The following is a 25,826-nucleotide window of genomic DNA, read 5'->3' as shown; positions in this document are numbered from 1 at the left end:
TGAAACACGTTTTGGTCTGCCACTTCTCATTAAAACATCAATGCTAATCAAAGCCCTAAAATCATTTTCTAAAGACGAAGTACAAAAATGGTCAAAACAGACATTTAAAAACAGAAATGCAGCCTACAGCTGTGTGTACTGCCAAAGTTACCATTTGTATTCACTTAATGGTGGATCAGGTGAGCTAAAATAAAGTTGAGAACTAGCCTGGGGGTCATAACAAAGAACTATGTGAGGTAGAGAAAATCCCCAGGGAAGCTCTTGTTGATTATTATTGGCATTCACTTTGTGTTTTAGAACAGATTTGTGTAATGGCCTAGCTTTAGAGAGCCGGCCACAATAAAGGCGAGCATAAGAGACTATTTACAGATGCCAACAAAGTGTGTGTATGTGTGTGAGAGGGAGAGATGCTGGAATCAGGATGCACAATCCTCAGGCAAAGCTCACTTTGACAAGGAAGGGGAAAATGAATCAAGACTCTGATCCCCCTTGCTGCAGATAAGGCACCAACCATATGCTTGCAGGGATAGTCCTGCTTTCGTGTGTGTGTGAGAGTGTGTGTTTATGTCAGCCATAAATACTGATGATAGGAAAAGCTAATAACTCACAGGGGCTCTAAGCATATCCAAAATACCTAAAGTTGCATTCTGCTGTTTCAGTGAAAGTGGTAATAATCAATGTTTATCAGACTGAAATAGAGCTCCTGTGGGCATCCTCTGACTACTAGATCAGTGATGGTTATGCTCAGAACTATGCAAGGTCAAGGTCAAATTAACTAAGTTAAGAATCTAGGGTCAAAATCAGCCCATAGCCCAGTACTAAATGCAAACCAATTCTCACTATTGCCTAACAACCCAAACAATTCCTTGCTGATAAGCCCCAAAGAAAACACGAAATAGCTAGAGAAAAAAAAATATTCTGTGAGGCTACTTGCCGATCCTACTGTACATGTTTATAAAGTACTGAAGCCTTATGACTTCTGAAAGAAGGAAACCGTATACAGAGTTGACCTCTGGTAGTTCCAGCAGGGGTAGTTCACTTACCAGCCGTTTCATAACCCCAGAAGATACATTTAGCCTGCAGGTTGTGTGACCAAGCACCCTCAGACAGGGAGGTAAAATAATCACATCTCCTAGAAGCGGTCTGGGGGGGGGGGGGGGGCGGTGTGGTGTTGGTCTTTAAATGGAAGTGCTAGGACATCGCTGAGGAGAAATTATGATCTTCAGAGCCAGAGGCAAGAGACACTGATAATTGTCATCAAGGTAGCTCCTATTCCAAGAGGAAACCGCTAGGGTATCTGATACTGGCCTGGGACCGGTTTACCGATAGCGATGGAGCTTATGAGTATTTTAACGATGAATCGCTACAACGGCAGAAGATCTAACATGAGTTTCCCAAAACACCACACACAGAGAACATTCGCTAAGTGTGTCGTTGGAGCATGTGGCGATACTGATAGGATTGAAAGAAAGGCAGCGCTGCTCTCAGATCAGCTTTCTCCATTTAAATCTTACCTTAACATTCTAATTATTTCACAATAATGACGATGGATCAGCTCCTAGAGAGATATATTACCACATTATGGCTGCAAATAATGAGGCGGCTTATTCTAATGCTGACCCGATAATAATGCACTAAATCAGTTTGGGCATATAATTGCGCACGTTGTTACACATCAAAATATATTGAGTCAAAAATTACAGAAAGTAGCCTACAATTAGCTACTGTAAATATAACTCAATCGATGTCAATATGATTTCAATATATAGGCCTAGAGCCTATACTGTATGCATCTCAGTTTTCATTTGAAGCATCTTTTTATCCTTCACCTGTTTGTATTTGTAGTCAACTTTGCTCTGATGTTATCGGCAGTCACAGAGACAGATAGAAACAAGATGTTTATGTTTAGCGGAGATCTGTGTATAAAGTGAAGCAGAAGGGCAACAAAAGCATCTAACGACGCACTTAGCTGTTAAGAGTGTTATGAGGCAGTCGGTAAATAAAGAGCGTTTTGAGGTGCAACTTTAGTAACAAGGCTTTTGGGAAACAGCTTGGAAATCTAACCATGCTACTACAAAGGTTCTAAAATGAACTTAATATGCTTTTTGGAAACTGGGCCCTGGCGTTTCAGTATCTGGTGGGCCTACTGTGTTTGAAACAACATGGAGTCCACATTCAAACAGTAACGGCTGCTGCCTTCACACCTCTTCATCGAGGTCTTACTCAGGAGGAAGGGTGTGCGGTAAACAAGTCTCAAATTAACTCCTTCTCTCTGGGCCTGGGCTCCAGAATGTGAGCAGCCCCCCTCCCCCACCAAGCCTTCCCCTCGGACTGACTGTTTTAAATAGTAGGCCAGCTGGCTATGGGGGCTATATCCAGCTACCCTTAACTGGTGCAGACGGCGGCTAGGGTTACTCACAGATATCCCTGCACACACACAACCTGACTCCACACATATCTTGTGCTAAGGATCTAGAACCTGTTCAATATCCTCAGTGCATTTGAACACATAAAAACCCAAGTTTACACTGAAACAGACATTTCGATTACATTAAGAGAATTTCCAAGGTTTGAAAATGAACCTCATCTCGTGATTCATAGGACATGTTGCATACATGCAAATATCAATATATATGTGATGTGCCACAGTACTTCAGTTCCCTGTCCTTCCTCTAATGCTGTATGGCCAGTTGTAGTGTTTCTGTCAGCCAATAGATGGCAGCGTGTATCATCCCAAACGTCACTGATATTTCTAATAGTCTACGATGTTCAATCCAGCTGCTGGGTACATCTGGCAGCATGTGTTCAGGGCCAGAGATGAAAGAGCAAGTAGGGAACATAAGACTTCAGGGTGATTAAACTCTTATGAACTCTTTGTGCAGTCATCCTTACTGTCACGTCCCTTACTCCTGGTCAATCACATTCACAGTACATGAGGTCAGCTATATGGTTCAGGTGACAATGTTTTCCACTAATATTTCACAGTTGAAAAAAAAATACACATTTAGACTGATAGCAGTGGACTTTATATGCCTCTTGATCTCATCTCTCTCACTCTTTGCTGCCCCTCATTCATAATCTTTTTCCTCCCTTCCATTAATCTCTGTTCTCCCTTCGCCTCCCTTCTCTCGTTTGACAGCCTTGATTACCATAGATGTGTAAACATATCAAAATATGAACAGATAAGGAATTGAGGATATATCTGTCAAGAACATAACTTCCGGCTGCTATTATTCCAAAATCCACATGCCAACACCCACACTCAATCAATCGGTTTATTATTCTCTGCTACGTAAGGCTCCTCGAGCATGAGTGTTTCAGATAAACGTCAGGAAGACATTTCTGTTTCCATGTTAACAACAGACGTCTTGGCGGGTTCGGGATAATGGGAGAGATCTATCAACGTGCCCTTGAGCAGGACATTGACCCTGGATGCTTCTGTGGGATGACTGGTATGATGTAGTTCTTGAGTGGCTTCACTGCAAGTATATTGTATGTTTTGGATATTCAATAAAAATAAAAAAAACAACTGTGTGTGTGTGTGTGTGTGTGTGTGTGTGTGTGTGTGTGTGTGTGTGTGTGTATGCTGAGAATCAACTCAGTGCTCTGTGTGGAACAGTGTCAGGAGGAACTAGCTGAACTAGATCATTAAGAGCACAGATTTCTGCTTTCCATTAGGAAACGTTTATCTCTGGTGTGCCGTGACCTATTAAACACGTCCCAGGAACCTCATCACACCTGACTCCCTACAGACACTTCACACTCCTCCCCTCACCTGTCAGAACAGCAGACTAAAGGTGCAGAGCATGCTCACTCATAATGGAGCCTGTGTGTTTATCGGCAAACGTACACTGACACCCATATACCCTAATTAGCATGCTATCCACTGGTGAACATTCAGTCACAGAGTAAGATGGAGATCAGAGTGGAGTAGATCAGAGTGGAGCAGAGCACAGTGTCAGGGCAGCAGTGTCTAGCCCTGCTGTGATTCGAATTACAACTGCAGTCTGGGTGTGAGTGCAGTTCCTCGACAACCACTACACACTTGATCTCTCAGGCCTCCTCCTTAGCAAAGTGGTTGGATTCAGGCCAACTTTGTCATTAAACAGTCGTGTTGAGCTGCCTGCACTTCAGTGAAATATTGGGACAAGTATGCAACCTCTAAATTCCTAAAATAACTGAGCATGTGCAGTGTTGGGGAAGCTACTCTGAAAATATAGTTTACCAAGCTACCAATTACTTCACACTGGAAGAAATTAAGCTACATTAAAGCTACCCGTAAGAAAGATATAGTTTACTTAACTAAAGTTACTTTGAACAAGAGGTTAATTACATCCAAAGTACTTTGTGATAAATAATCATATCTAAATCTGAAATATCAGACTACAAATTGCAAGAACAGATGACTCTAGGGTCAGAAGTTAACAGAATGTTTCATTTAGCCTATTAAAAACACACAAACTGTGTTTCAAGTGAGAATTAGACAGAAATAAAGGAAATTGCCTACTTCACAAATATTATCTTTCAGCTGAAACAGTTATGTAGTTCCAGTAGCTAGCCTCAAGGCAAAACAGTTATGACCTACTGAAAACACTACCAAGATCTGAATTGAGTTCAACTACCACCAAGCTACTGCAACACTGAGCATGGGCATGTACGCACAGGGATAACACAAAGTTAGAGCTGCAGTTTGCTGCGGTAATAAAATGTTAACTATGTAAACTCACACAGCTCAGGGAATGGGACTGCATCTGATGATAGCATGAGTGGAAAGGGTGAGAAGAGTGGAAAAAGTGAACACGATTAACTCAGACTTTTATTGCTCATGAGATCATGCTGCTCTTTTTAAGATTTGCTTGTCTCACAGCTTCCCCTCGCTGAGATGCTTGTGGTTGAGGATGCTGGTGTGGATTGGTGGAACAAAGTGCTTTTCAATGTTTCCAGTGCTGCTGACTGTGTTTGTTGCTCAGAATTGTAATCCGTGAACCAAAAGGCTTCTCAACAGCTTTTACCCCCAAGCCACAAGACAACCCCTCTTTTACGCTACTGCTACTCGCTGTTCATCATATATGCATAGTCACTTTAACCATATCTACATATACATACTACCTCAATCAGCCTGACTAACCGGTGTCTGTATATAGCCTCACTACTGTTATAGCCTTGCTACTGTTATTATTCACTGTCTTGTTACTGTTGTTTTTTTACTTCCTTACTTATCTATTGTTCACCTAATACCTCTTTTTTACATAAATTGCACTGTTGGTTAGGGCCTGTAAGTAAGCATTTCACTGTAAGGTCTACACCGGTTGTATTCGGCGCACGTGACAAATAAACTTTGATTTGAAAAGGAGAGAGTAGCCCCCATGTTTAGACTTTATCGCCTCCACACACACACACACGCACACACACACACACACACACACACACACACACACACCGTTCCTATTTTCCTCATGTCTGTAAAAATAATTTCATACACAAGCTCTTCCTCCTCATGACTTAATGAGAGAAGCTCAAGTTCAGCTGGGTTTTATTCCTGCACACCAGCTTCTACTCCTCAAGTGCACTTTCGCAAACTGCATTCCAGGTACCCTTTGACCCGGAGTGCACATGGGTAAGATACTACTCGCCCCCCCCCTCATTGAGCCCTTTCAGCTGGAATTCTAACAACTTTGCCATACAACTCTCCCTCCTTGACCAGAGACCACTGTGGGTACTGTACCAAGTGAGAGAAAGTATGAGAGCAAACTGTAACGGTTCTACAGTTCTACCTGCATTATAGAAGTGTTTACACAACACAGAGCCTCAGACTGAGTAACCTGTCCATGCTTCATAGTTTTCATTTTCTACAGTTCATACCAGTAGCTTTCTGATGGAAGTGGATGGTCTTCGCACCACATAGCGTCAGTCCACCAGGGTTTTAATCTCATCAGTGGGCTTGATGGCAGTTGCCTGGAATCAGAACAGGCACTCACCGTTTTTCCGGTCTCTCAGGGGCAGCAGGTTGGGGGCTGGCAGCAGCGACAGCCCTTGCAGCTCATTGGTCACTGCCTCGCTATGTGGGCTGGGGGCAGAGTCAGACGATGCAGGAGCCGAACCACTTGGGCCTGGCTCCTCCCCTGCTTGGGCCTCCATGATCGCAGGGGTGACGGAGGGTGGCTGACAGACAGACCTGAGAGATTAACAAAATAACACATTCATCAAAAATGCCTAGAACTATCTCACAAGTGATTTACTAAACTGGCTAGAACATCCCTCATTTACTTGTATCCCCAACTGCTTCCTGCTGGCTGCCTTACATCACCTGCCTGACACATTCCCAGGGCTCCCCTCCAGTTCAGTAGCCTGAAAGAGTGTATGAGCCCTAATCCAATAGGTTAATGGGTCTTGCTGCAGAAGGACCAGCCCGTTCCCATGGCAACCCACCATAACAGGCAGGACCGCAGATGAAACACTGGGCCCAGCAAATACCGGGGAGGACCAGCTCCTTGCCATGGCAACGCCTTACATAAACACCACCCAATGCAGATAAATGTACAAAAATCACATGCTAACGGATTCAGAGGAGCAGCCTAAAACAGACATAGCCTTGGAATGAGAGCTCAACTTGCTACTGATGGGCCACAAAGGTGCTCTTGCAAACCTCCAGCTAATCTGTCACTTAGTAGTGTGTACCGATATGGTCTCCTACACTAAATATCAATGTGGCTTGATGGAATGCAGTCTGTATCCACATGCCATTTTTGCATAGTCATGTGGTGATCTTTACTCATAATGCATTCATTGTTAAAATTATTTGCAGTTTTCTCAGCAGGTAAAACAGCAGCATAGCTAAATAGCTGTGTTTTACAGAATTTGGTGCAGCAGTTAATTTTGCTTCTGCGCAATCTACTGTAATACAACGCTTTGCATAGTGTTACACTGCCATCCATTGTCGTCTTGTTTAGTGCCTCACCCCATGGTTAAATGCCCAGTGCAGTCAAAAAGGTGATTTTCCTGTGTTTTATATATACACTGAACAAAAATACAAAACGCAACATGTAAAGTGTTGGTCCCATGTTTCATGAGCTGAAATAAAAGATCCCAGAAATGTTCCATACACACAAAAAGTTTATTTCTCTCAAATCCCTGTTAGTCAGCATTTCTCCTTTGCCAAGATAATTCATCCACCTGACAGGTGTGGCATATCAAGAAGTTGATTAAACAGCATGATCCTTACACAGGTGCACCTTGTGCTGGGAACAATAAAAGGCTACAAAAAAAGTGCGGTTGTCACAGAACACAATGCCACAGATGTCTCAAGTTGAGGGAGCGTCCACTTGGCATACTGACTGCTGGAATGTCCACCAGAGCTGTTGCCAAAGAATTTGTTAATTTCTCTACAAAAAGCCACCTCCAACGTCGTTTTAGAGAATTTGGCAGTTGGTCCAACCAGCCTCACAACCGCAGACCACGTGTAACCACACCAGCCCAGGACCTCCACATCAGGCTTCTTCACCTGCAAGATCGTCTGAGATCAGCCACCCGGACAGCTGATGAAACTGTGGGTTTGCACAACCAAAGAATTTGGGCACAAACGGTCAGAAACTGTCTCATGGAAGCTCATCTGCATGCTCGTTGTCCTCACGGGGGTCTTAATCTGACTGCAGTTTGGTGTCGTAAACCCACTTCAGCTGGGAATTACTCACCTTCGATATCCACTGGCACGCTGGAGAAGTGTGCTCTTCACAGATGAATCCCGGTTTCAACTGTACCGGGCTGCATGGCGTGTGGGCGAGCGGTATGCTGATGTCAACGTTGTGAACAGAGTGCCCCACGGTGGCCGTGGGGTTATGGTATGGGCAGGCATAAGCTACAGACACAATTGCATTTTATCGATGGCTATTTGAATGCAATTTAAACGGTCGCGAACAGTGAAATGTGATGATATTTAAATGAAACCAGTTAATAGTAGGTTGACCCAATAATGAAAAATGACTAGCTGGTACGTTGACAAAGTTGATCATAAAGTTACGGGTCCCCCCCCTCACGTCAAACGCTTGGATCCAGGAGGCGGTTTACTACCAGCTTTATGCAACGTCACGTAAAGCTGGAAATGTCATACACCAATGGTAGTCTTATAATCTTAACTAATTTAAATATATAAAACCTGAACAGTCATCACATGAGCACATCATATGGCTTTGTTTACAAAGCCTAAGATGGCTCAAGCAGAACGGTACATAACTGACTTTTATCAAGCAAACTACTACGGTAACCAGCATGCTGGAAAAAGCACCCTGTGTTGTGGCTGGATACCAGTGTTAATTTAACGTTACACTATTATCCGATGAATGAAGACATCTGACAGCAGTGGCTGCTTTTCATTTCAGGGGGACAGGCTGCACCGAAAATTACCATCATGTCACGCGTGTGCAGTGCAAATTTAGAGCGAAGTTGCTTTATCAATTGGGGAGAACATTGGATGGGTCTTGCCAGGAAGCTAATCCTGAAGACGGCTGCTGTACCATCATTGACAGTGGATCAGTGGATGTTGCAAGCTCTGACCATAATGTACATAAGAGGTTGAGGAGTCTGACACGGTGGCTGTAACTGTGGCTGTTTTGACTGTACATTTTCTGTAACATCTGATAGTCACTATATGGTTTTTGTTCTATAGTATTTGTAATTTACCTCTGAAAATCATATTTTCGGAATTCTATTGTGAGGGTTGTTGCCTTACAGTTAATGTAGCTTGTGTCATTGGGGCTAATCATGATGATTAAAGGGGGGGGATTATTATTTCAATTTCCATCTCCTTTTATCTTTTCACTCATCAAGCTGTAAGAAGACATTTGAGAAATTCCAACATCTACTCTGTCTGCACTGCTTCCCAGGCAACCACCGTAGCAGGAATGCTGTGATGCAAAAATCAGCTTTATCAAGAAAAAGAAGGGGGATATGCTGTAATAAGGGGGATATGCTGTAATAAGGGGGATATGCTGTAATAAGGGGGATATGCTGTAATAAGGGGGATATGCTGTAATAAGGGGGATATGCTGTGAAGCCAGTCATCGTTATACATTTCAAATATAGAGAATTTCAGGCACACAAAAATTCCAAAATACAAACATTGAAAGGGTTCACTAAAAAGTGCAATGCAATTGTGTATTGCTGCTGATATTCAACAGTCCATGATCAGCTCTGTCGACCATGAGAGCATTTTGCTGAGAAAATGGGTTGATGCATACTGTTTAGGCTCAGAATTACATGTGGTCCATTGTTTACCTGGTCACCAATAACTTGTGGCCAATTTACCTTGTTACCTGGCAATGTACACAGGGATGTTTGAAAGAGCTGTCAGTCAAGGAGAGCACATGAATATAAACTCCCTGCCCACTCAGCCAGTTGTTTCAGGCTTACTGATCGTTATAGATGAGAGGTAAAATGTATTAAATTCTGAGCATGTTTTGGTCATTAAAAGGCTATTTTTACTTGGGAAATAGGATGATTGTGCAGGACCTTTAAGTCAACATGGCAGTAACCTGAGCCCGATGGGCAGATTAACACAGCTGCCCTCTGTGAACCAAAATCACACCAATAGCTTCCTGCCACTCGAGCCATGTTCCAGAGGCTTCCACCCTTACACAATCTAGCTACAACTGTTGGAGTACATACAAAGACATATTATGCTGTCAGGACAAGGGAGCGCCACCACTCCACACTTTTCAAGCTGAATTAGAGGTCACAAGAGAAGCATTGCATGGAAAGCCTGAGTTCACACAACCTTTGAACTCCACTGGTCCTGACTGGTGACCTTCCCCGAGGCTTTTCAATCCTTCAAGAAAACGGGTTATTTTCAAACTGGGCTCTTTCTAAAAACAGGTTCATAATATACTATGTCAGTTTCCATTGGCAACCCATCCCCTTTCGCCAAACTTGCCCCACTGCCCTTGTCCACCTCTTGCCATAGATAGATATAGGCCTAGGCTATGTGCTGAAAGGGTGCTGCTTATTAGTAGCGAGCAGAAAATGAGTTATCCATCTTTTACAAAATGACTCATTTCTTAAGAACCAAAAGTGTGACAAGTCAGCTGCTGACGAGTGTTAAGAGTGACTCACCTGTCATTTCCCAGAAAGCTATTACACAGAGTGCTTTAATCAAATACATGTATGATAATTCAGTTCTACCAAAACCATCAACACTGTCCATAATTAAATGGAAATAGTTTCGCTAATATTTAACTAAGCCAAAAGATGCTGCAGGGACTGTCCAGGAAGCTCTAGTGAAAGTGACATGGTAACCTGAAGGGTTGTTGTGAACTTGTGATAGATACAATGATACACGATAACAGAAGACAACGGAACAATCGCTAGAAGAGCCATAAGAATGATAAGACACTGGACTGTTGTCCAGGTAAACCATGTTGACTTGACAACCAGTTGGGAAACAGTCAGTCACCCAGAGTAGAAGTCCTACTGAGACAAAACAGCTGACAGAAATGTTAAACAAACCCAGAATTATTCAAAACAACAACATAGCCAGATATCCTATAGACACACTTTAACCCTGTACTTTCAGAGACCCGTTTTGCTTATTATAAATGATTTTGGTCATGTGCTGTTGGAGAGGGACTTTTACTTTCCCTTAGAATGACAGCACACCACGCCTGTAGCATGTACTGAGCACTAACAGATTGTATCACCATGTTGCACAATGAGTTACAGTTCTTTCAACGATTCATTACAGTCGGCACTGAGAACAAGCTGGACTGAATTTGAAGAGCACAGTGTGATATTCAACGCCTTAATCATTTCCCCTGCCAAAGCAATGACATCATAGCCCGGCCTCTCTGCATCCCTCATGTTCAGACAGAAAATGTCCAGCGCCACCACCACGTGATCCGCACTTATTTTCCGTCACAGTCGAGAAATAATTCAAATCAGGTTTTAGTGTTCACTATTTGTTGTGATACATGATACCATTGGGGCAGCATGTAGACAGCATGGCAGACTAAAGCCCTTCCTCCTAGGTCCCTGTTGGGAGTAGCGGAGGACTTGCTGTCTCTGATGACGTCACTGAGTCACAATGCCACGAAGTCTGCCCAACGTCTTAATTACACATGTGCGTAATCCCTGCCAGGTGGTCCAGTTCCACTACTGACAGAACTGTCAATCATATCTACAACCAACACACTGATGATTTACATGGCATTAGCAAACCAAAACTAGTCCAGTACATGCTGTGTTTGTGTTTACGTACCAAGTTGTACATAAGTGTACATACATAAAACATAATTCAGTAAGTGGGTTCATATTCTTAGCATTAATGATATTATGGTGCAAACACAGAACAAGGTGTACAGTGCAATATATCAATCAAACTGTTACAAGTAGAGGTCGACCGATTATGATTTTTCAACGCCGATACCGATTATTGGAGGACCCCCCCAAAAAGCTGGTGACGATTAATCGGCTGATTTTTAAAAAATATTTATTTGTAATAACGACAATTACAACAATACTGAATGAACACTTATTTTAACTTAATATAATACATCAATAAAATCAATTTAGCCTCAAATAAATAATGAAACATGTTCAATTTGGTTTAAATAATGCAAAAACAAAGTGTTGGAGAAGAAAGTAAAAGTGCAATATGTGCCATGTAAGAAAGCTAACGTTTAAGTTCCTTGCTCAGAACATGAGAACATATGAAAGCTGGTGGTTCCTTTTAACATGAGTCTTCAATATTCCCAGGTAAGAAGTTTTAGGTTGTAGTTATTATAGGAATTATAGGACTATTTTTCTCTATACGATTTGTATTTCATATACCTTTGACTATTGGATGTTCTTATAGGCACTTTAGTATTGCCAGTGTAACAGTATAGCTTCCGTCCCTCTCCTCGCTCCTACCTGGGCTCGAACCAGGAACACATCGACAACAGCCACCCTCGAAGCAGCTTTACCCATGCAGAGCAAGGGGAACAACTACTCCAAGTCTCAGAGCGAGTGACGTTTGAAACGCTATTAGCGCGCACCCTGCTAACTACAGTGAGGGAAAAAAGTATTTGATCCTCTGCTGATTTTGTATGTTTGACCACTGACAAAGAAATGATCAGTCTATCATTTTAATGGTAGGTTTATTTGAACAGTGAGAGACAGAATAACAACAAAAAATCCAGAAAAACGCATGTCAAAAATGTTATAAATTGATTTGCATTTTAATGAGGGAAATAAGTATTTGACCCCTCTGCAAAACATGACTTAGTATTGGTGGCAAAACCCTTGTCGGCAATCACAGAGGTCAGACGTTTCTTGTAGTTGGCCACCAGGTTTGCACACATCTCAGGAGGGATTTTGTCCCACTCCTCTTTGCAGATCTTCTCCAAGTCATTAAGGTTTCGAGGCTGACGTTTGGCAACTCCAATCTTCAGCTCCCTCCACAGATTTTCTATGGGATTAAGGTCTGGAGACTGGCTAGGCCACTCCAGGACCTTAATGTGCTTCTTCTTGAGCCACTCCTTTGTTGCCTTGGCCATGTGTTTTGGGTCATTGTCATGCTGGAATACCCATCCATGACCCATTTTCAATGCCCTGGCTGAGGGAAGGAGGTTCTCACCCAAGATTTGACGGTACATGGCCCGTCCATCGTCCCTTTGATGCGGTGAAGTTGTCCTGTCCCTTTAGCAGAAAAACACCCCCAAAGCATAATGTTTCCACCTCCATGTTTGACGGTGGCGAGTTGAGTTGATGCCAAAGAGCTCCATTTTGGTCTCATCTGACCACAACACTTTCACCCAGTTGTCGTCTGAATCATTCAGATGTTCATTGGCAAACTTCAGACGGGCATGTATATGTATTCTTGAGCAGGGGGACCTTGCGGGCGCTGCAGGATTTCAGTCCTTCACGGCGTAGTGTGTTACCAATTATTTTCTTGGTGACTTTGGTCCCAGCTGCCTTGAGATCATTGACAAGATCCTCCCGTGTAGTTCTGGGCTGATTCCTCACCGTTCTCATGATCATTGCAATTCCACGAGGTGAGATCTTGCATGGAGCCCCAGGCCGAGGGAGATTGACAGTTCTTTTGTGTTTCTTCCATTTGCGAATAATCGCACCAAATGTTGTCACCTTCTCACCAAGCTGCTTGGCGATGGTCTTGTAGTCCATTCCAGCCTTGTGTAGGTCAACAATCTTGTCCCTGACATCCTTGAAGAGCTCTTTGGTCTTGGCCATGGTGGAGAGTTTGGAATCTGATTGATTGATTGCTTCTGTGGACAGGTGTCTTTTATACAGGTAACAAGATGAGATTAGGAGCACTCCCTTTAAGAGTGTGCTCCTAATCTCAGCTCGTTACCTGTATAAAAGACACCTGGGAGCCAGAAATCTTTCTGATTGAGAGGGGGTCAAATACTTATTTCCCTCATTAAAATGCTAATCAATTTATAACATTTTTGATATGCGTTTTTCTGGATTCTTTTGTTGTTATTCTGTCTCTCACTGTTCAAATAAACCTACCATTAAAATTATAGACTGATCATTTCTTTGTCAGTTGGCAAACATACAAAATCAGCAGGGGATCAAATACTTTTTTCCCTCACTGTAGCTAGCCATTTCACATCGGTTACACCAGCCTAATCTTGGGAGTTGATAGTCTTGAAGTCATAAACAGCGCAATGCTTGAAGCACAGCGAAGAGCTGCTGGCAAAACGCACGAAAGTGCTGGTTGAATGAATGTTTACGAGCCTGCTGGTGCCTACCACCGCTCAGTCAGACTGCTCTATCAAATCATAGACTTAATTATAATATAATAAACACACAGAAATACGAGCCTTAGGTCATTAATATGGTCGAATCCGGAAACTATCATCTCGAAAACAAAACGCTTATTCTTTCAGTGAAATACGGAACCGTTCCGTATTTTATCTCACGGGTGGCAACCCTAAGTCTAAATATTCCTGTTACATTGCACAACCTTCAATGTTATGTCATAATTACGTAAAACTCTGGCATAAATATGCAGGTTTAAAAATATATACTTCTGTGTATTGATTTTAAGAAAGGCATTGATGTTTATGGTTAGGTACAGTCGTGCAACGATTGTGCTTTTTAGCAAATGCGATTTTGTTAAATCATCCCCTGTTTGGCGAAGTCGGCTGTCTTTGTTAGGAAGAAATAGTCTTCACAGTTCGCAACGAGCCAGGCGGCCCAAACTGCTGCATATACCCTGACTCTGTTGCAAGAGAAGTGACACATTTTCCCTAGTTAAAAGAAATTCATGTTAGCAGGCAATATTAACTAAATATGCAGGTTTAAAATATATACTTGTGTATTGATTTTAAGAAAGGCATTGATGTTTATGGTTAGGTTGATAAGGGAATAATATGTTTAAAGGTAAATGATTAAAGAATCCAACCCTGAAACATAACTGATTAGTAATTAGTAGTTAAGTAGCATGTATAATGAATAATTAAAGTACTGAACGTAAGTCCCATAAGGTCTAGTAGAGACCCGGGAGGAGGAGAAATGTGTGTGTATTAGTGGGCCTAAGAAAATAGCGAGAACCATTAGACTGGGTTTGACCCGACCTAGCGAGGAACTTTGAGAAACTTAGAGAAGAAAGGGAGTAACTCTCAAGGTCATTCTAATCTCGGGGGAAAGGAACAGACAGCGCTGGGTAGTGATTAACAGTGGTGAGAACTCCGGGGAGGGATACAACTCACCTACTGTTCGTGTGGAGGTATGTGTGTAAGACATCTACTGTTTGTGTGGAGGTATGTGCGTAAGTGGGGAGTGAGCATAAAATGAATGTCTTTGTGTACTGGACTTCAGAACGTTCTCTGAATAAACTGTACAGACCTTTTGCAGAAAGCTGAGTCCTTGCCTAATTATTCTTAACCCAGTGTCTTACAAACCTTGGGGATTAGTCAGGGCTTATTGATTGTTAATTATTATCATTGGGATAGAAAATTCTTCTGACATAGGTACACGTTGCTCCAACGTGTACATAACCATAAACATCAATGCCTTTCTTAAAATCAAAGCGATTATATGCAACGCAGGACAGGCTAGATAAACTAGTAATATCATCAACCATGTGTAGTTAACTAGTGATTATGATTGATTGATTATTTTTTATAGGATAAGAGTAACGCTAGCTAGCAACTTAGAGCGTTGGACTAGTTAACCGTAAGGTTGCAAGATTGAATCCCCGAGCTGACAAGGTAAAAATCTGTCATTCTGCCCCTGAACAAGGCAGTTCCTAGGCCGTCATTGAAAATAAGAATGTGTTCTTAACTGACTTGCCTAGTTAAATAAAGGTGTACATTTATTTTTTTTAACGGCCAAATCGGCGTCCAAAAATACAGATTTCCGATTGTTATGGAAACTTGAAATCGGCCCTAATTAAATCGGCCATTCCGATTAATCGGTCGGCCTCTAGTTACAAGTTTCAGCCCCGGTAATGAAACATTAGGATTCAAAGAGATTGACACTTCTATGTCAAGATTCAGATTGTATTTCAACTACCTATAATCTTGTCCACTTTGAAGTGAGATATGAACTGAACATGGATGAGCTAAACGAACTCAAGCCATGATTCAAAGAAAGTGGAGGAGTTGAAAGAAGATGAAAAACGAGAGGAAAACAAACTAACTAGACTTTCATGATTGAAGAAAAGGCATTCACAGCACGGTCACAGCAACATGATGATGACAGCAGTAACATAGACCATAAGAACAGTACGACTTCAACCAAAAGGAGTGTGTAATCGTGAGATTACGAGAGGCGTTTGTGCATAGCATACCTGGTCTATTTCCTGTTTAACAAGGTCCTGGGTGTTTCCATTTCAGTGGGGCTGCTCTCATTGTGAAAAAGTGAAAGGAGAGGGGTAGTGAGGATAAAAGAGAGATAAAGAGATACATTTGTTACAACATGTAAACAGATTACATAAATATCTTAATCTCTAAACTTTATCTAAAATACATTTTAGATCCTAATTCCTGTCCAAGGAGCAGGCCAACTGTTCTCAGGTCTCCCATTTACACATAGCTCAAGCTTGATAGAGATTAGATGCTAGGTAGACCCACCCCACGTAAGTATAATACAGCATTTAGATAATCCACCTGTTCATAGGCACTGACAATAGAAAAAGTAGGCCAAGTGCAGAGGATCAGCCTGAATAGGGTTATCTGTGAGCCAAATAAATATGAAGCACTTATGTCATGGCCGGAAAATAAAATATAGAGATTTGACGCAAGGATAGGTTTATATTTTTTGCCAAATCGACACAAATCTAAGCCTTGAGAAAGATAACAGGCAGGATGTGAATCCACAACACTAGCCCACTCCACTTTTACAGGCAGTATTAATGCTAATTTATAAAATGGGTGGGTCGAGCCCTGAATGCTGATTGGCTGACAGCCGTGGTATATCAGACCATATACCACGGGTATGACAAAACATTTATTTTTACTGCTCTAATTACATTGGTAACCAGTTTATAATAGCAATAAGGCACCTCAGGGGTTTGTGGTACATGGCCAATATACCATGGCTAAGGGCTGTTTCCAGGTACTCTGCGATGTGTCATGCATAAGAACAGCCCTTAGCTGTGGTATATTGGCCATATACCACACCCCCTCGTGCCTTATTGCTTAACTAACCCAATTCAGTTGAGAAGGGTGAAATTGCAGACTGCAATTCGGGGCGTTCCTGCATCTGCAGGAATCCCTCTTTATACTTCTATACTTTTAGGACATGCGGCGTTAATGCACAATGACGTTGGATGGTAGCCTCCGTCCTCCAAAGAAGGGGCTGAGGCAACAACAATAATAACACCGGTAAACAGTGTAAACAGCGCGTCAAACTGGTCGACGCTGATCTTCAGTGCGTAAAAAAACGTTTTGCAGGCCATCTAATAATTTGTCCCGGTACAAATGTATTGAACGTGCATTTCACATTATGGTAGCCTACCCTTTTGGCTTTACATTGGAGATTTGCACTTTTTTTCATGGTTCTATATCAGTTTAAATATTTTTGAACGAAGAGCCATTTGGGAGCCAAATGAGCCGACTCTTTCACATGAACGGAGCCAATGAGCCGGCTCAATGCCCATCACTACTCGACACCAGGCAGAATAAGTGATTAGCTGGAACAGGCTGTGCGGCCACACAAGTTTTCAGTCAGACATTCACGCTTGCCATAGAGTTGAAATATGTATACTTAGTTAGCTACACATCTACCTCTACTGCACCTGCTGTCTCAACCTCTGAATGTTCGAATATGAAAAACCAACTCACATTTACTTGTTGCTTCCTCTATAACCCCTGTGATTATTTGACCCTGATGGTCAAATAGCTTTGAAAATCTTGAAAAACGATAAGGCCAGATGTCAAAATGCCTTAGCTAGCAAGTCACGTTAGCAGGCGTGAGTTTTTAGGCTACCATTGTGATTGACAACTAGATAGATAGGGAACTAGCCGTTAAACCACACACTAATGTTAGCTATCTAACCATTATGGTAATTGTGCTGTAACTATGACGTAATACGCTCGCTAGATGCTAACTACATAGACTCATGGCTCGTGCCAGTGGAGCAGCCGTAAACCAGATTTTAGCCCCGCGTAGCCAGATGTGGGTGCACTGTTGCTAAACTAGCTAATTTACCAAATCACTAGCCAGGTCCCTAGTCTGATTGCGATTGTTTGATAGCTAACCTAGTTGCTAACATTAGTGGTTCAACTCACCTCGCAAGAGAAACACGCTGCTGCAGTGCTGGTGGTATGGAACCGAGACAGGTGACGGCAGAAAAGTTATGGTCGACATGTTCGTCGCATTTCCATTGGTCTTCAATCAAATCGATACTTTACTGACCGTTGTTAAAGCTAGCTAGCTAATAACATTCCCTCACAAACTGCTCACTCAAACGAGTGTCAAACTAGCAAGAATAACAATCCTTCAGAATAAGAGTTCTGTCCTGTAGTCTTTAAGTGTAAATTATTAAATAAGGAAAACAATTATGGACAATATCTTAATACTTGATATATATTTTACCAGTTAAATAAAATGTATTATATATTTGTTTGCATTAAGCTGTTTTTCCCAAATGATAAAACAAAATTGTGCGTGTGCTTCTATCAACGATTTCGAATGCGTGTCAAAATAAAAGTCCTATACATATCACACCAACCATTCCAGGCCCACAATATCAATTGTCTCTACACCAACATCAGTACAGAAGTAAGGTTGAAAGCAGTTAAAAAACCTCTTTAATCCCGATGTCTTCCGCCCAAGCAAAGATCCTGCAGCTCTAACAAATGATTCTCACTTTAATGGCCAGATGTTTGGGGAAACTATTTTTTGTAAGTGTTCCAACCTGTCCTTGATCTACTTCCATTATTAGGATGACATCTTTGGTGTTTGGCACCACAGTAAAAAAGACTAAGTTTATTCACATGTTTAACACAAACCATCCTCACATAAATACACCATACACTGATTCTATTGATTTTCTGGACATTACTGTTTTCCTTTTTCCCACTAGATGGAGACAGAATCTTCAAAACCAAAGTAACCTTAAATCAACAGACACACACTGGAAAGTATGTCCTCTCCTTGACTCTTCCAGAGATACTTTTGAGGAGATGGGAAACTCAATTGAAATCGAATGATCACCCATTGTGTGCATAGTCCATGCCTTGTCAGTGTGAAGCGCTGTGCATTCTGGGCGATTCGGGGACAAGCAAAGCTTTTCTTCAAGGAGTGAATCGGAGTCAATTGGGAGCTAGCTCAGATGCCAATAGTTTCTTTAGAAATGTAATGAAATAAAAGTAGTCAAAAATATAAATAGTAAAGTACAGATACCCCAAAAAACTACTTAAGTAGTACTTTAAAGTATTTTTACTTAAGTACTTTACACCACTAAGCTAACATATAGGCTTCATAAGCACTGCATAAAGGCTTAACAAATCATCTATAAGCATATGTCATACTCTATAAATGGTGTATAAACATACAGTGCATTTATAAAGTATGACATACAGTTATCGATTATTTGTGAAGCATTTATGTAGTCCTTATGAAGCCTTTATGTATGCTCAGTGGTGTAAAGTACTTAAGTAAAAATACTTTAAAGTACTACTTAAGTAGTTTTTTTGGGTATCTGTACTTTACTATTTATATTTTTGACTACTTTTACTTCACTACATTTCTAAAGAAACTATTGTACTTTTTACTCCATACATTTTCACTGACAACCCAAAGTACACATTACATTTTGAATGCTTAGCAGGACAGGGAAATGGTGAAATTGACCACGTGTTATCCCTACTGCCTATGGTCTGGCGGACTCACTAAACACAAATGCATCTTTTGTAAATAATGTCTGAGTGTTGGAGTGTGCCCCTGGCTATCCGTACATTTTTAAAACAAGAAAATGGTGCAGTCTGCTTTGCTTAATATAATACATTTGAAATGATATATACTTTTACTTCTACTTTTGATACTTAAGTATATTTCAGCAATTACATTTACTTTTGATACTTAAGTATATTTAAAACCAAATACTTTGACTTTACTCAAGTACTATTTTACTGGGTGACTTTCCCTTTTACTTGAGTAACTTTTTATTAAGGTATTTATACTTTTACTCAAGTACGACAATTCGGTACTTTTTCCACCACTGTGTACGCTCTACTTTGTACATTTGGGACCGACACAATCACCTCAAATGGTGGATTTGGCGCCCCCATCTGTCAACAGTTTCCACAAAATGTAATTTAAATAGTTTCATGCAACGTGTGGGAAACAGCACATTAGATATATTAACAAGATTGACAAAGACACGTTACTAATAAAAATACAAAAATAGGAACACGCATTAGAAAACTTAAAGGAATAGTTCACCAAAATTACATATTGGTTTCCTTACCCTTTAAGCAGTCTATGGACAAGGTATGACAACAATCCATGCTTTGGTTTAACTGGCCACTGATTCAAATGCTAACTTTTGAGTATTTGTGGCACAAATCCAATGCAAGTCAATGGTTCCTATATTAGCTTCTGCACACTTTATGTCCAAATCATCCTATAGTATCTAAAAATGTATTGTGTAACTCAATTAAATTACTACAGATTATTTGGGTTGTGGACCAGGACGTGGACATGAAGCTAAGGTTATGATTCGGTTTAGGGTTGTGGTTGAGGGTTAGGGTTGAACTGGGGTGTTGAAGGTAGGAAGCTAAGGAAATCCTCTGGGTTGATTATGAAGACGTAACTGTCATAAAATCCCATACTATTTTCTCTCGGCTAAATTAGAGAGGTTTCTTCGGAGACAATGGCATCTGTTTTCTGTTGTGCAATATGAGCGAATGGAATTGAATTATGTAACTTATAATACCTTTGTCTGTCCTGTGTTATGTTTTTAAGTAAAAGGATGAGAGCTAGTTTGTATTAAAACGCCCTACGTCAATCTCATAGATCTGTCTGCACTCGGTTCTGACAACTAAAACGTTGTAATACACACACCTGCTGGTAGTAGACGGTTATTATGCCATTGTTGTGTCATATCATTGTTATCTGGTTCATCTGATAATAGCTTTGGTCACATGGGTGGCTGGCCCATATCTCCATTGCTGAATCGCCTCTCCTTATCCAGATCCATTTATAAGGCTGCTGAGCAGAAACAGCATCAGTACTGATACAAGTTCAATTTCTGGACATTATCCTCCTCTTAGATAAGGTCTGCCCAGGGGATTTGAGCTGGGTGGCTGTCTGTTTTCTACCCGTGGCAGTTCGTTTCCTCCTCTGGTTTTTAATCAGAGTCGTAATCTGCTGATGTTGCTCTGGAGGCCAGGCCCATATGCCGCATCATTCTCCCTGTGACCTGGATCTAAGCCTTTTAAACCCTGCAGCAATTTGTCTCTGGCCAAAGACCGGTGTCAGAATCTGAAATCCTCCATGTCCTTTATCGGAATCTAATGCAAAACTGCGCACTTCCTAAAATTAAGTACTTCAAAGAGTTTCATCTGTGCTTTCTATTTCAATATCACCAAACCCACAGGAATATGATGTGGTTGTGGCCGAGGTCCGGCTTCTCCAGGCTCTCCAGGCTGGAGGCCAAACCCAAAAGCAAAACGTATGTTACCAAACACACATTTTCATCTAAAAGTGGAGAACATTTTGTCACATGGCAGACCTAGATAGATTGAAACCGGCTTTAATCTGTGTGGGCAGGAATAATGGTGATTAATTGGTGAATAATCTGACCTTGACTAAAGCAGATGTTGATCATCTAAGGGAGTGTTTAGTGCAGTGCATGGAATAGGGGAAGTGGAGACCCCTACACTCAAATCTGGCAAAGATTTAATCCAGGTACATCACACGGTAGAGTCAAAAAAAGAATCATACTTTATTACCATCTGTATACAATAAATTCCCTATCAAACATATCCATGTGTTAGAAGATAATCATCATTCATGAAAACAAAACAACTACTGTACTTTGGAGTATAGGCCTACATTTGAAACATGACACTCATGTTCTCAACAGTGTGCAGAAATGGAATAGACATTGAAGAGAAAATGTTGAACAGAAAAAGACAAGTACTGTACTGGTGTTTTAAGAAATAAATTAACAGGATAAATTGTGAGCAGTCAAACACTTCAGGTAGGTCTTAAATGATACACCGACAAATAATGATCTCCATTCCTCCAGTTCCACAAGTCACAGACTCCTAGATACATCATACAAAACTGCTCATACTCTAAAATATTGTTTCTCAGACTCTTGGAACCAGATTGGGCCATGCATTATGACCATGATGAAGTAGAAGAGAGAATGAGTGCCTCCAACAAGTTCAACTGAATGTTAAGGAGCAGTCTGAGCCTGAGGTGTGTTATGAACCCTCACAGTCAGTTTGCTGCAGATGGGAAATGGCCCCTTTCTTTTTTTCTTCTTCAAACATAAAATGACCAGGGAGCATGGTGTAAAATATGATCCTAGATCGGTGAGGGAAAATGCATCTATCGAACACTTACTCAGTGTCCCTCCCCCATGACAGTCACCTCTCCTGGGACTGCGACTCAGCATCCCAGCTCTTGACGCCATGTTGGTTCTTCTTGCGGGTGTGCTCAGCCATAACCACAGCTGCCAACACGGTAACCAGCACCGTCACGGTGATGACCAGCACGGTGGCCGTCTCTGCCATGCACAACTGACTGTCCACCCATGCCAGCGAGGCACCCGCCAGCTGCAGAGGCTCGTGGCACGTCACATTGTGGTAGTCGTCAACGTGCAAGTGGCGCACACTCAGCAGCTTGCTGAAGACCCGGTGCAGGTCGCAGTCGCAGTTCCATGGGTTGCCAGCTAGCTGCAGGTGGGTGCCGGCCGTGTGGAGGCTCAGAAAGGTCTTGAACTTAAGGTGCTGCAGCTGGTTTCCCTCCAGGCCCAGCAGGGTGAGGCTGTGCAGGGGAGCCAGAGCCTCCGTGTCGATGTGAGTGATGTTGTTCTGGCCCAGCTGCAGGGCCTCCAGGACGGGCAGCATGGACAGGGAACCATGGCGTACAGCTCCCAGCTGGTTGGCATGGAGGTAGAGGTGGCGCAGTCGAGACAGGCCCCGGAAGGCTCCTGGCTGCAGGAAGATGATGTGGTTGTGGCTGAGGTCCAGCTTCTCCAGGCTCTCCAGGTGCTCCAGGCTGGAGACTTCCAGCCGCTCAAGGGTGTTGTGGTCCAGCCGGAGCTCCCGGACCGAGGACAGACTGTGGGAGAAGTCCGACGGCAGCCGGCGCAGCTTGTTACGGCTCATGTCCAGCTTCTCCAAAAAGGAGAGGGAGTAGAAGGCCTGGGAGCAGAGGGTACAATAAATTATGAACATGAAAAAGTAATCATCGGCATCTAACCTTCATATCCACCATCAAATCCTTATGCTAAACTATGCCACTAATGCATAGGCTATCGCAGTGTTTCTCAATCCATTACTAGTGTTGGGCTAGAACAAAAATGTACACAGTAGGTCCCCCATGAGTATATGACATTTATTGGTTTCGCATGTGTTACCTCGGGCTGCAGCAGCTGGATTCCACTGTCAGACAGCACCAGGACACGCAGTGACCAAAGTCCGGCAAAGGCACGGCTCCGCACTTCCATCAGCAAGTTGCCACCCAGGTCCAGCAGCCAGGTGCCATGGGACAGGCCATGGGGCACTTGGAGGAACCCGCGGGCTCGGCAGTCCACCAAATCCGAGTGTTCGTAGCAGAGGCAGTGGTGAGGGCACTCTTTTGAATCTACCACTGAAGACAGCGCCAGCAGCAGCAGCAGAGCAGGAAATAACATATTACTTGCAAAAATGTGCACCTAAAGTGCTTTATCACGACAAGGCTTGAAGACGTTTGGAGTGGAGTGTCAGAATCCAGATATGTGAGGAATATCTGCAAAATAAGGCAAACAACCATTATACTTATGGTTTGGAGATACAGTATCAAAGCTGTCGCTGAGTAGTGAGTATTCGGTACGATAGAGGAACATGTACATTTAATAGATCTGTCATCTGTAGGCTTTTAATAGCTTGAACAAGTCGACATCTCTAAAAGACAAGTTAGAAAACATTTAGAATCCGTTACTGTACACAATACCAGCAGTGAGCCGGTTGCGCGTAATGTGAAGGTTTTACGCATAGCCTATTGTTGGTAATTGCAGAAACACACAATTGCGTTTCTAAATACATTACAATGTAAATATAAAAGGTTACCTTTTTAAACCGACAAAACAGCAAGCCTATTCAACGAACTATAACAGCAACGGTAAATAACTCGTAAGTAATTAAATTAAACAATACTTTACCTACAATCTTTATATCCAATCAACGAGACGCGCTGGTGCCGCATCAGTAAACTAACTCCTGCATCCTCATCTCTCTTTGTCACGCTCCCTCCCGCTTTTTCCGTCGAGACCTAATCCACAAATCATCCGCCCTACAGATGTTCCCATCTAATAATGGAGTTTTTGTTCTAGTACTCCTTCTCAGACCCCCTCCCTTTTATTTCACCTCAATTTATCCAGTGTCCTGCTATTAGCAAGAGTAGAATAAACATCCCAGTTACCCATTGAAGACCCCTCGTTTTTCTAATTTGAAAAACTGACGATGGAACATCTGCCCTGCAATCCCCCAATTTTAATATTACACAATTTGTAGTTTTTGTGAATTTCTTCTGAACAAATGTCATTGGGTCGTATTAAATCACATTCACGCAGAGGTTACATGTTGCATCCATCAAATTGTGTCCAATAGTTATAAACAGTGAATTCGGAAAGTATTCAGACCCCTAGACTTTTTCCACATTGTTACATTACAGCCTTATTCTAAAATTTAATAAATAAAGTCATCTTCAATCTACACACAATACTCCACAATGACAAAAAACACAAGTTGACATTTTTGCAAATGTATTAAAAATAACAAAAATACCTTTATTTACATAAGTATTAAGACCCTTTTCTATGTGACTCGAAATTGAACTCCGGTGCATCCTGTTTCCATTGATCATCCCATCCTTGAGATGCTTCTACAACTTGATTGGAATCCACCTGTGGTAAATTCAATTGATTGGACATGATTTGGAAAGGTACATTTCTGTCAGAGCAAAAACCAAGCCATGAGATCAAAGGAATTGTCCATAGAGCTCCAAGACAGGATTGTATCGAGGCACAGATCTGGGTTAGGGTACCAGAAAATGTCTGCAGCATTGAAGGTCCCGAAGAACACAGTGGCCTCCATCTTTCTTAAATGGAAGAGGTTTGAAACCACCAAGACTTTTCCTAGAGCCGGCCGCCCGGGCAAACTGAGCAATCGGGGGATTAGGGCCTTGGTCAGGGAGATGACGAAGAACCCGATGGTCACTGACAGAGCTCCAGAGTTCCTCTGTGGAGATGGGAGAAAGTTCCAGAAGGACAACTATCTCTGCAGCACAACAAATCAGGCCTTCGTGGTGGAGTGGCCAGACGGAAGGCTCAGTAAAAGGCACATGACAGACAGCTTGGAGTTTGCCAAAAGGCACCTAAAGATTCTCTGGTCTGATGAAACTCTTTGGCCTGAATGCCAAGCTTCACATCTGGAGGAATCCTGGCACCATCCCTACGGTGAAGCATGGTGGTGGCAGCATCATGTGGTGGGGATGTTTTTCAGTGGCAGGGACTGGGAGACTTGTCAGGATCAAAGGAAAACCTGCTCCAGAGTGCTCAGGGCCTTAGACTGGGGCAAAGGTTTACCTTCCAACAGGACAACAACCCTAAGCACACAGCCAAGACAACACAGCAGTGACTTCGGAACAAATCTCTGAATGTCCTTTAGTAGCCCAGCCAGAGCCCAGACTTGAACCCAATCGAACATCTCTGGAGACCTGAAGAATGGGAGAAACTCCCCAAATACAGGTGTACCAAGCTTGTTCCGACATACCCAAGAAGATTCGAGGCTGTAATTGCTGCCAAAGGTGCTTCCAAAAAGTACTGAGTAAAGGATCTGAATACTTATGTAAATTGTTTTAAAAAATAAATAAATAAATATTATATATATATATATATATATATATATATACATATACACACACACACATTTCGCAAACATACCAATATTCCAAACTTGCCACACCACAGCATTTTCTTTATCTAAAGGCATCCATTGAAACAATATTCTTCTCAAAAAGTTAAACATCATGCCACCAGTTGCTACACCATCTGAGAGTTTGACCACAAATTAATAGATGGACAATTCTTTGCACCTGGAGGGGTTCTAGGTGGTGATAAAGGCAAAACTGGCTGTGAATAATAAATTCATACACAGTCCTGCTGA

The 25,826-nt window shown here is 42.1% G+C and overlaps 2 protein-coding genes across 2 annotated transcripts in view; both read right to left on the bottom strand.

The window, feature by feature from the left end:
* The window catches only part of LOC106601250 (myocardin-related transcription factor A), a 49,777-nt gene extending 31,848 nt beyond the window's left edge, over nt 1-17,929 (bottom strand). The window contains exons 1-3 of the mRNA XM_082973114.1: nt 17,730-17,929; nt 15,788-15,838; nt 5,979-6,175 (exon numbers count right to left, since the gene is read on the bottom strand). Of these exons, the coding sequence (XP_082829240.1) occupies nt 5,979-6,138 (160 nt within the window). The 5' untranslated portion in view covers nt 6,139-6,175; nt 15,788-15,838; nt 17,730-17,929. The remainder of the gene's footprint in view (nt 1-5,978; nt 6,176-15,787; nt 15,839-17,729) is intronic.
* Nucleotides 17,930-21,399: 3,470 nt separating this feature from the next.
* On the bottom strand, nt 21,400-23,930 carry LOC106601293 (uncharacterized). Its single transcript, XM_014193397.3, has 3 exons — nt 23,822-23,930; nt 23,039-23,409; nt 21,400-22,823 (listed from the first exon to the last, which is right to left on the bottom strand). The coding sequence occupies exons 2-3, from the start codon at nt 23,312-23,314 to the stop codon at nt 22,044-22,046; spliced, it is 1,056 nt and encodes a 351-aa protein (XP_014048872.1). The 5' UTR covers nt 23,315-23,409; nt 23,822-23,930; the 3' UTR covers nt 21,400-22,043.
* Nucleotides 23,931-25,826: the final 1,896 nt, after the last annotated feature.

Source organism: Salmo salar, chromosome 03, assembly GCF_965601325.2.
Source record: "Salmo salar chromosome 03, fSalSal1, whole genome shotgun sequence".
NCBI lineage: Eukaryota > Metazoa > Chordata > Actinopteri > Salmoniformes > Salmonidae > Salmo > Salmo salar.
This window is presented reverse-complemented; position numbering and strand designations above follow the sequence as displayed.